The 12,289-nt window shown below is 40.3% G+C and overlaps 1 protein-coding gene across 1 annotated transcript in view; it reads left to right on the forward strand.

Moving 5' to 3' along the window:
* Nucleotides 1–12,289, forward strand: part of USH2A (Usher syndrome 2A (autosomal recessive, mild)) — a 442,266-nt gene that overhangs the window by 319,567 nt on the left and 110,410 nt on the right. Inside the window, 2 exon segments of the mRNA XM_006761291.2 lie at nucleotides 7,124–7,313; nucleotides 9,382–9,550. Of these exon segments, the coding sequence (XP_006761354.1) occupies nucleotides 7,124–7,313; nucleotides 9,382–9,550 (359 nt within the window).

Below are 12,289 nucleotides of genomic sequence, written 5' to 3' on the forward strand. Positions count from 1 at the left end.
TTTTTCTATGTCCTTCAGTGAATTGTTTTGTGAGACACGGAATGCAATTTTAATTAGAATGACTCCCTTTCTGACTGAATCTCTTTGAAAATATTAGACTTCCATCTATCAGATTGCCCCAAAGCTACAAATATCTGTAAAATAAATGGGGGAGATAATGTTTGGATAACACCATTACCAATTTTATCAGGTTTGGGGTTGAATCCTTTTATTTTTTTGTAGGCTTTGGTTGTTGAGAAATGGCCATAAGTTGAAAGTGCATCGTCTCTTTTCAATTCAAAATTAGCAATAACAACAATACTAAAAAGGAGATTTAACATGATTTCCCAATTCAAGGGAGACAGAAGTTGTTCATGCCTCTATATCAGTGGTTCTCAACCTTGGCTGCACATTAGAATCACCTGGGAATCTTTTTAAAATCCTGGTTTCTGGGCCCCATCCTCCGGAAATTCTGTTTCTTTGTTACTAATGTTGTGGCCCCACCCCATAACAAAGAAACAGAATTTCCAGAGGCTGAGGCCCAGAAATCAGGATTTTAAAAAGATTCCCAGGTGATTCTAATGTGCAGCCAAGGTTGAGAACCACTGCTCTATATCAAGTGGAGACTAGAGATAGAAGTCTGGGCACCTTTCAACATCATACAGGGATGGGCAAAAGTAGACTTACAATTGGGAGTATGCAAAACACAGAGTTTATTCCTGTATTATTATTTGCTCGTTATTGTATTATTTTTCTTATGAACAACTATAAACCTACTTTTGCTCCAGCCAAATGAATCACCCTTCACACACACACACACACACACACACACTGACTAAAATAATCAATCTATTCTAACATATTTCAGTTCTGAAGGATTCCTTAATGGCATATTAAAAATTTTAGGTCTTTTTAAAAATAAGTTAAAAAATGCCTGTAGTAATTTGAGGGACAAGTGATTAAAAGCAATTAGAAAAACCCAGTTAATTGGGTTCTTAGCTTTTCAGGACAAAATCATATCGTCCCTTCCTAAGGCACAACTTCTCTCAAACACATGAGAGATTTCTATCTGATTGGTGGTGTGTTAATTAAGTGATAACCTCCCTCAGCAGATTCCCCCCAACTTTCCAGAGGATTGCTTACTATCCATGGGGGAAATGGTCAAGTTAAAGGGACTCAGGACACCTTTATTCTTTCAGCAAACACATCTGTGGCTACAGTCATGAAAGAGGCAAAAGGAATACAAAGAAGAATAAGGCATGGTTCTAAATTTTCACAGTTCTCGCCTACTGTGGGAGACACTGTGCTAAACAAATGTTTTTAGGACAATGTGAAAACCTGCAACAGAAATTCACAATGTGCAAGAAATGCGTAAAGAGAAAATACCAGACTCTACCCCTGATCACCAGTAAAGGCATCATGAAAGATTGAGGGGGTGAGGAAGATTGTCAAAATCCTAGCCTGTTAGTTAGCATCCCCATGACTCAAACCCAGGTGAATGGCACAAGGGAATATAGCTTCGATTACATATTATGTGTAACTAAACATAGCATATAAGCTTTATTAGAAATTTAACAAATGCCCATATGTGTCTCTGTCTCTAGAATATTCTCCTTCCTTTAAGGAGATTCTTGCAGATGATAACTGAGGGAGAATATTTTGTAGTTGTGGTTGATGATTGCTTATCCCCAAATATATTAAACTGATGGGCAAAAACATTAGAAAGGATATTAAACAACCGAGTAAGGAAAATGACAGCGCAGATAACAGAAGAGAGATTGGGACCCAATTCTGGAAGCCGTGCTTGGCAAGGAGAGGCAAATGGTTGCTCAGTGGAGAAATAGACAACCAGAGTGTTGGTTGGCAGAGGGGGATAATGACTTAAACAAGCTACTTTGCACTGCGGGGAACCTTAGTGTCTGAGGTCTTGCAAGCTTTGAGGCTTGTGAAGACGGGGAAGATGGGATAAGGGTGAGAGCGGAAACCCTGGGATTAGCTGAAACTCTGATGAAAAGGTGGTGGGAAACTATCATTACTCTGGGTTCTCCAGAGAAACAAAACCAAAAGTGAAGACTCGGGAAAGCTTTGGACCAAGTTCAGGTCCAGAGGTTTTGAGGCTCGGAGACGCTGATGGTGGAAATCCTAGCCCAGGCCTGGGAGTGGAGAACTGATGTCTTAGCTCAGGGGGTTGAGCAGATGGAGGGAATTCTCCCTTCCTCCACCTTTTTGTTCTGTTCAGACCCTCCGCTGATTGAGTGATGCCCTGGACTTGAGGAGAGCTGCCTTCTTTAAGGAATACACCAATTCAAATGCTAATCTCGCCCGAAACAACCTGAAATACCCAGCAATGCGGTGTAGCCAAATAGCGTGGTACCTTGTGGCCCAGGCAAATTGATATATAAAATTAACCATCACAGAATTCAAGGTTTTGACCTCCATATTATGCACCCAGGTGTCGGTTTCTCTTCCTCCATGTGGCATAGTCCACCTCCCAAAGGTCAGAAGTGTATTCTCTAGAGAATAAAGAACAGTGGAAAGCTGGGAGGAGAGGCCAAGGGGGAAATCTTGATAAAGAGGAAGACTATGGCTGCCTTCCCCAGCTCTGTCCTTAAAAACAAGTATCTAGTCATAAATGCCCTGACAGGAAATTGGACATTCTTCTCTAGAAAAGTTTGCATGGCCCCAAATGAAATATTTCCAGAATTTTGCAGGTGGGATCCCCTAATGGAAGAGACATTCATAGGGAAGTATATCCGTCAGCAAACCCCACTCATACATAAAGCTTTGGGTCAGCTTTTTTGGAACATAGCTCTCAAAGATTAAAAGAACCAAAATAAAAGAAGAGAAATAATTCAATAGAGGCAGAGGTAATGCTAAGTAAGAAAAAATTATATTAGCCTCAAAGAGATTAAAAAAAAAGATTATCTATGGAACAAACAAAATTTACTTGGATAAAAAATGATAAAGAGAAAATTGGGGAGAGGACCTCATGAAAATTAAAAATGTAACAGCTAAATTAAATTTTTGGAAGAAACAGGAAAGTCTCTAAAAGTGCAATGAAAAGCAAAGATGTCAAAAAAAAAAGAAAGTAGTTATTGAGGAAATTAGGAAAAAAATCTCCAGAATATCTTCTAGTATGTGGATAATAAGAGTTCCAGAAGAGAGAGCAGGAAAGAGGGGGGAAAAGTAAATGATAAGAAAATATCCCAGAACTAAACACACCAGCGTGCAGGTGAGTCTGTAGATACCAGCATAACCGCTGAAAAAAGAACCACATGAAAAAGAGCCCCACCCGACCCGGTTTGGCTCAGGGGATAGAGCGTCGGCCTGCGGACTGAAGGGTCCCAGGTTCGATTCCGGTCAAGGGCATGTACCTTGGTTTCGGGCACATCCCCAGTAGGGGGTGTGCAGGAGGCAGTTGATGGATGTTTCTCTCTCATCAATATTTCTACCTCTTCCTTTCCCTTATTCTCTGTAAAAAAAAAAAAAATCAATAAAATATATATATTTTAAAAGAGCCCCATAAAGGGACATTGTCAGGAAATTTCCAGATCCCTGCAAGATAACACAGAGCATTGGAGTTTGAATAGCATTGTCCATCTTCTAAAGAGCAGCATTCCTGGCCAAAATGCAATGCCTCCAAATTCTGAACTAAAAAGAAACCGATATATTTCATCTTCGCATTCCATACTCAGTCAAATGTCACTTACATTTGGGCTTAGAATAAAAGCAGCTTGAGGCTTTATGAAGAGAAAATGTTACAAACTGACAAGGATGCGAGGAGAGCTCCCTAGTGTCAGCAGTGAATGCAGCATCTGGAAAGATCCCAGGTTTCCTTCATGTGCTTACTTATTTTTTATTATTCTCTTGCATCTTACAATCTATTTTTAATTTACACAGAGTAAGATGTACTCTTTTTTTTTGCTCCAACTTCTATGAGTTTTGACACATGGGTAGAGTTGTGTAAATACTACCACAGTCAAGAGATAACAGAGTTCATGTCGAAATATACCTTCACTCTACACTGTTGATAGGAAAACCACTCCGTGAAATTTGAATAGCACGTCAGCCTGTCAGATTGAATATCCGGGGCGCGTGATCTTTGCCTTTGGCCTTTCACACCTGGCTTTTGACAGCAGCTTCTTCACTTCAAGCCCTTACATGTGCTTTCCTCTCACATGTAAACCAAAGATGCCTTCGTACACACGTAAAGATCAGATGAACCCTACTCATTCTCCAGCCTCCTCCTCCAGAAACACAGTGTCTGCGTCACATGTTCCATACTTGTCATATTGTCATCAGCAGCTTCTGGATCCTCAAAGAATACTAACTACTGATCAATAGCCCAGACATGTCTGGCCATGGCCTACACGTGCCCTGGGTAGTTCATTTATTTGCCTTGGTGGGTTGTTTAGAGCGGAATTTAATCAATAGCTGATTCATTAATTCTGGTCCAAAGCGGTGAGGGTAGACAGCGCTTTGGATGAAGAGAGCTGACCAGCTCTGGCTTTGATTGAAATATGACAAGCGCTGTAGCGGACAGCTTCCCTGGGCACTGGGCTGCCTCTGATGTTTACTTATTTATGCTCCAGGAATGCATCCGATAAGGAAAAGCAGAAACAAGGAAGAGATTTTACTACATTACTGCTCGTGTTTCAAAATGCATGATTTCCAGGCACGAGGCTCAAGGGAGAGGAGAGAGAAGGCAGGTCGCGTCTCTGGCCGCCTCTAATTGGAACCGTGGCAGCGTCTCCCCCAGTTCCACATCAGTTTGGGGCTGTATTATTGATGAGAAGTCTGGGGTGTAATGTCTTTGTAGCATTCACAAATAATTGTTTAAAAATTTGCCTCGAGCTACTGAATGATATAAATGATAGTTTTACACACCAACTTTGCAGGAGTCTTTCTGGTAACAGCTCAGCCTGGGTGCCTCCAAATGAAGGTTGAACACCTGCCCTTATGTACAAATTCCCCCTGTATGTCCCAGGTACTTAGTGTGGGGTTGAAAAAGGCGCGAGAGTCATAGCTTGTGGAAGAAGATTCTTCCCCTTTTTGCCTCACCAAATTTGAGGTGAAACTTTGAAACCTCTATATTTTCATGACATTGGATAGCAAGGAATCTCCCGTATCCTTTATTTTCCTCCCTGATTCTTTTATGGACTGGCAACTTGAATGCTGAATTTAAAATTTTACAGTTAAAAAAATTAATCCACCTCTTCTTTTTTTTCTTTTCTTAATAAGCAGAATATTGGTCTGTTGGTGTAGAATGTCCAAACACTCCTCCTTTACCCATATTGTCAATATCCTTTCTCAGCAACGTGGACAATGGCAAATGGCTTTTAATTTGGACTGGAATTTTATGCTCAGTTCTTGAAAAGGTGTGGGAAGAACTCTTGAGATAGACAACATGGAGGGTATTTTGTATTATTGTACAGATGAAATCAGTAGTCATAATTGCTTTGAGGAAATTTTATTATTGTGATGGCCAGTGAGTTCTGATGGTCAAACTCATTGCTTGGTGAGGAGACGTAACAGAATATTGAGCTCATTCTTGGGTCTCTGGCACCACGAATTCCTTTTCTTCACCTGCCTCTCCCTCCATCCCAAGCTCCTTCTGATTTCCCTGATTTCTGTGGCTCCGATAGAAGAAACTCAATGACTGAGGTCGCCTTTGTGCAACTCTCGGCAAAATCCAGTTCTCCCTTCTAATTAACTTCAACCTCCGGCTCTCTGAACACGCATTGGTTCCTTCCATTGCTTCCTTTCATTGGTTCCATTCCAAATCCACTCTTTAATTGGGGGGGGGGGTTGTCCTCAACAGAATCTCAGAGATGTCCTTCCTCCATTTCAAATTGTCACAAAAAGAGATCTCTCAATATCGCTCTCATTACTTCTAATGAGAAACGTGGAGGGGTTGAACCCATGACTCCTCAATCATGTATCTTCCTGTGCCTCGCTCAGATTCTCAAAAGCAGAAACTGTTCATGGCACTGCTACAAATAGAGGTGGTCTCATTTCAGTTACGCCGTGCAAGGAAGGCAAGTACAATGGCATGGTGTTCTACACGTGTTTTCTAGACTTCACTGATTCACCGGCTTTTGTGGATAAGTCAGACCCTGGAATGTCACTTACACAAAGTCTTTTCTGTCGTTGATTATGCAGTGAATACAAAAGAGGTATCTTCAAAATGGGAAGTGAATTCTGGGAGTTGGACAAAGACCTCAGAATAAGAATGGTGGCTATCCAAGTCTCCTATGAAACTGTGCTCTTACACGTGACATTAGTGAATGTGTTATGTTTGTGCCCTCAGAAATGAAATAACAACTTTCTTTTCTTTAAAAGCAGTCTATTAAGATGTCAAGGTTTATCATGATTGCTGCTTTTTAATGTAAATGTTTGGGCTTAATTGAATTCCTGATAGGGTCCAGTAATTTGGTCTGTAATGATATATTTCTCCTTAAAATGAAAAATGACAAAAATATTTATTTTACACAATGACAGAAAAGTGGCTAACAGTTAATCATGAGATGTTTAGTGTAAGATCTTTAAAGATACGGACTAATAAACTCATATGCTCTTTTTAAAAAATATATTTTTTATTGATTTCAGAGAGGAACAGAGAGCTAGAAACATCAATGGAATTAGTAAATTGTTATGATTGGAAATTCTACAACTACACAAATAGGGTTAATTTTGAATGTCAGCATTCCACCCGTTAAGAAAACAATAAGAACAAAAAAATTTTTGTTACCAGGAGGTCACAGATTAGATTCCTGGTCAGGGTACATGCCCAGGTTGGGGGGCTTGATCCCCAGGTGGGGGCATACAGGAGGCAGCCAGTTAATGACTATCTCTCATCATTGATGTTTGTATCTCTCTCTCCCTTTCCCTTCCTCCCTGAAGTCAATGAAAATATATTAAAATAAAGTTTTCATTGATTCTCCAAAAATGTGATATGGCAGTAGCATATATGAGTATATATGTTAACATATACATACTCCCTTGCCGCAGCTTTTTGATTAGGAAGTTAACAGATGTAAACCTTTAGAACAACCTGGAAGATAAATTGAAAAGTACGTGAGGTTGACAGCAGCAATGGTAAATGTTGTCTTTGCGGAAATATTAATTATTCTCTCTGTTACAGATCCCTTCAAATTGATTGGACGTCCCCGGGGAAGCCAAATGGCATCATTCTGGGATATGATGTCTTACGTAAATCATGGACCCCGTGCCCTGAGACCCCGAGAGCTCACAGCAGTGAGCTCTGCAAGGCAGTGATGTGTCGAAAGCATGAAACTACCTGTGGACACAGGTGCTATGATCCTGAGGCTAAGGTAAACCTCCTCAAGCCCGTCCGTGTAACCTCATTTTCCCGCCGAACACTCCAGGTGAAATCACTTGCTTCTTAAGCCACGATTTGTCATGATCGGTATTTCCCCCAGTCAATCAGGAGACCCCACGGCAGAGGAAGGATGCTTATCAAAACCCTGCCGTCCTCACGAGCATCGTAGCCTTCTCATTTTTCATCGTCTCCGCAGCAAATATTAGTTTATTGAAATAATAAGGATCCTCCTGAATGTGTCTTTGATGGAGTGACTTGAATTTTTTTTGTACAACAAATCCATTCAGCGACAAGTGGGTGTTTGTTTACATGACACTGATGAGTCACTGTGAGCAGGGCCTTTCAAGGTTTGTCAGAAATATTTTAAAATTATGGCCATTTGCAGATTAATGTTCCTGTTAGTTGCAGTTTAGGAATCAGATCAATAGCACAGCCAGACGGAGGAGTTTGTAAATGGCCTTTATTGACAAACGATGCAGAAAATTCTCAGTTGGAAGGTAGAATGAAAGAGCGTTCCTATTTATCAGCAGCATCGCCCCTTTAATGATGGGAGCGACCACTACATCCGAAAGATTTACTGCAAAAGGGTGCAATAATTAAGAACGTGAGTTTTTGCAGCAGTATGGGTAAAACACTAATTACTAAGCTGACACTGGCTAAGTAGTAGTCATCATCTAAGAAAGGTTATAAAACTAGCTGTTACAAACTAACCTTTTTTATGCTCAGTCTCCAAAATTGTCACCATGACTAAGTTTTACATCATTTCAGGCTACTAGTTGTGCAGTTGGATTCTCAGAGCTACCTAAACCACCACAGGGATAGGCTGAATTTAAGACTTTAAATGTATTTGCTCTTTCGAAACTTTTCCAAAATGAATGAAGTACTAATCTAGCGGCCCTTTGGAAGACTGGGAGGTCCCACCTTCTTCTGCTCCTGTATTGAGCTTGATTCAAAGGTTGGTGCAAGCTTACAAGAAGCAGTGAGCAAAAGGGAAAGAAACACGTTGTAAATAGTGGTGGTTTTGGCTGTCACAGGAAGGCTCTGTCCAGTTCACATCACGTGCCAAGTATAGATTCTGAGGGACACTTCAGCAACAGCTCAGGGTTTCATCTGTTCTACATAGAGTATCCGTTTCTCAGACCTCCAGTGCATGCAGATAATTATTTGATTGTTCAGGCACATAATTTCTTCCACAGCTCCTGGAGAAAACACACATGGTTAAAGGGCTTGTCGAAATTAATTTCCATAGAAATGTTCTCTTTTTAATGTGACACATATATATACACACATATATACATATATGTGTGTGCATATACTATAAATGTAAATGTTGAACTCTTTTAAGATCCCCTTGTCTGAAAATTGGGTTAATAAACATGTGGTCATAAGCATTATAAGAAAAATGTCATTTATTTTTTAACAAAAAAAAAAGAAAGATCAATGAGAGTCAGGTTTCCATAGATGTGGAGTTAAAATAAACAACCACTAAAATAAAAACATATATGTGAAGGAAATTGTTCATTTATAATTCTAAATCATCTTTCCATTGGAAGCACTGACATTCAAAATGTCATTCATGTTTATGGAATATTCTAATAGAGCACAAAGCATGGTTGAAGGCTTAAAAGTTACATTATATCGCCGAAACCGGTTTGGCTCAGTGGATAGACCGTCGGCCTGCGGACTGAAAGGTCCCAGGTTCGATTCCGGTCAAGGGCATGTACCTGGGTTGCGGGCACATCCCCAGTAGGAGATGTACAGGAGGCAGCTGATCGATGTTTCTCTCTCATCGATGTTTCTAACTCTCTATCTCTCTCCCTTCCTCTCTGTAAGAACTCAATAAAATATGTATTTAAAAAAAGTTACATTATATCAACTAGCATTTAGGACCCGAATGATGCTGAGGAAATGTGTGTTTCAGTGTTTGAATTTTTATCAAACATGTGCTGTATTTGGTCTCCTAGCAGTGTCTGTTAGAAAATGATTATGTCGCAGGAGATGTGGTGGTATAATAGTCTTAATTAACTGATACTCCTTTAAACCTGGCTCCCAACCTTCAGGTTTGCTGTGCCGGCGTGCTCCATGAGGCCCAGCCCGGACACCACTGCTGTGATGAGAAGTATATCCCTTTGGTTCTGAATTCAACGGGAGTGTGTTGTGGCCGCCGCATCCAACAGGCACAGCCAGACCACCGCTGCTGCGCGGGGTATTACGTTAGAGTTCTGCCAGGTGAGGGCTGTCTCAGGAATACCTGGTCATCCTGGGAACCAGAAGAAGCAAACACCTCCCCCCAGAAAATGCAGTCACTCACACATAGCCAATGGCCGGCTTGAAACATCTTTTCTTTTTTTAAATATATTTTTGTTGATTTCAGAAAGGAAGAGAGAGAGAGAGAAAAAATCAATGATTGAGAGGGAATCATTGTCCAACTGCCTCCTGCATAACCCCTTCTGGGGATGGAGCCCGCAAGCTGGGCATGGGCCCTGACCTGGAGTCAAACCATGACCTCCTGGTTCATAGGTCGATGCTCAACCTGGTTCACACTGAGCTATGCAGGCAACATAGCTTTTTAAGTGACTGTTCCAGTCTATCTGAAAATCTTATTACTGCTATTGTCGGTTCCTTTTTTTATCCTGGAAAAGCCATTGAGAACAACTTTTTGTTTCCCTACCACCTAACTTTAATGCTTGTGTCTTCTTTAAAAGCCCAGAAATAGATATGGGAGAAAGAAAAGAAAGGTACGTGTTTGGATGCCCAATTAATGCTGAGTGCCCTGAGACATTTAGTTTAACATAAAATGTATGCCAGTTATCTAGTTCATTAGATGTTGTTCGGGGTCCCTTGTGTTTGGTGCACATATATCCAGCCAAGGTGTGTAAAATGAAACATTATCTCACCTAGTATCTCTTTGTGAAACACTGGAGCAAAAAGGGAAGGTGAAATGATCAAATACGATGCAGGTTTATTTAAGGCTGAGTTCCTCTGTTCTTCATAACTGTCCCTTAAAGTTTATCAAAATAATCTGTCTTTGAAGCAGGACTGTTATTCTGATTCTCACCAAAAAAAAGTACGTCCATAATGAAATAACTTAACTAGATTTTCCAAGTAAGAAAACAGGATGTGATGGGAATAGAATTTTGTAGATTTCAGTGTCAGCTTCCGTATACTGCAAACCACAGTATGAGCATCTAGTCCAACACTGCCAAAGGCTTTGGGGTACATTACACTGAAGGAGTTTTCAACTGTAGTTCCTATCTCCCCTCCCCTGAAAAAAATATGTCCTTAAAATTGTAATTACATAGTTGAGAGAGAAATTTTCTGTTGTCCCAGTGTTTAAACTAAAAGACCATAGTAGGCTTTGGTCTAAGTGTAGCATAAAACTACATGGTGGTGTTTTCATTTCTAAGTTGAATTTAAATGTTTGTTGTTACTTGCTATTAACTGTTCAGACTCTGAAAAATATCCTCCATCCCTTAAAATTGATGAAAAAATGCCTGGTTGCATCTACCTATGCACACGGAGGAGACTCCTCGTTTCTAACACAAAGAGGCAGATTTCGAGCTAAGACAACAGTCTAGGTTTGTTCTGTTTCCAAATAAAATTTGACATATTTTTCCTAAGAATGGAATACATCCTGGAAGCCCAAAGATTATTTATTAATACTATGCAAAACTTCTTAATTTCTAAAACAAGATCTTTTAAAACCTCCATGATCTAGATATTGACACAGGCTCACTCAGACCTCAAGCATCTGGGCATCTACCAGATGTTGAACAAGGCCAACATCCTTTTAAATTGTCCCTTTTTCATGGTATTAGAATGTCTATACCATGATGTCAAGAGAAAAAATACATACAGTCCTATGGGAACATTAGCGTGTTTTGGTCCAGTCATGAATCTCAGTGTAACTGAGTGAAGAGATTATATTGCGACCTCTATGCTCAGCCACTGGTCTTTGTTATCTAATTTAACACTGTTTACATCAAGAAAGAAAGAACACTAACCCCCTAACTATCTGGGATGGAAATGCAATTAAAACTTAATCCGTTGTCTGCCTGTTCAAGGCTGAGATGGGTATATGCATTCCGATACGTATAGATGAGTTTGATATTTATAGAGGAGTCTGAAGTATTGGATAATACTACTTAGCTTATTTTTTCTCACAACTTTTCTTCATAGCACCCACAACAAAGAGCAACAGAGAAAAGAATGCTCAGGACTCCCCCCTCTTTTTTATAAATATGCTAATGACCTCAAGCTAAATGTTAATGCGGGTCATTCTTTGATAAGACTAACAATTAACAGTTGAGACCACGGGGTAGCTTTTAGAGAGAAAGCATTTTTAAGCCAGTGGTAGAATAGATTCGTTTTTTGAGAGGTTAATGAGAAGGTGACTGATCTTTGAATCTTAGGTCTAATAGGCCTTTTCTGAGAGGAAAAAATCAGTTTTACTTCTCATTGATGTAATCGACATCTTTTATTCTTCTGTCAGTAGCGCAGTGAGATTCTGAGGGATTCGGGGAAATATGGCTAAACTATCCAAACCAATTATTTGTTCTACTCAAAAGTGTTTTTTTTAAAAAAAATTGTTGGTTTTCCCCAATATAGATACGTCTGCTGTGTTTCCTCCGAGCCCACCCTTCTCCTAAGTGCTGTTTAATTAAGTGGTGCTGCCCCTGCACCACGTGACACATTGTGTTAAAGGAAGTCCGCCAACAAGGGGCCCTCTCTTCCTGAGCTGCAGGATCTAAGAAATACAGCAACTATATTTCAGACCAAAGTGAAGAATCCTTTTATGCAGAGGAATATGAGATACAGTGACCGTACTCTCCATTTCTTCCTCACTGGCCTCTAGTGTTATCGGAGAAATGCGTGGGTTTCCATTGCGAGTGCGAGTGGGGTTCTTGGGGTACCCCTTGAATAAGCATTTCCAGAGAACCCCAGGGGAGGATGGGATAGGGTAGAGTC

The sequence above is a fragment of the Myotis davidii genome, unplaced genomic scaffold (assembly GCF_000327345.1).
Source record: "Myotis davidii unplaced genomic scaffold, ASM32734v1 scaffold174, whole genome shotgun sequence".
Lineage (NCBI taxonomy): Eukaryota > Metazoa > Chordata > Mammalia > Chiroptera > Vespertilionidae > Myotis > Myotis davidii.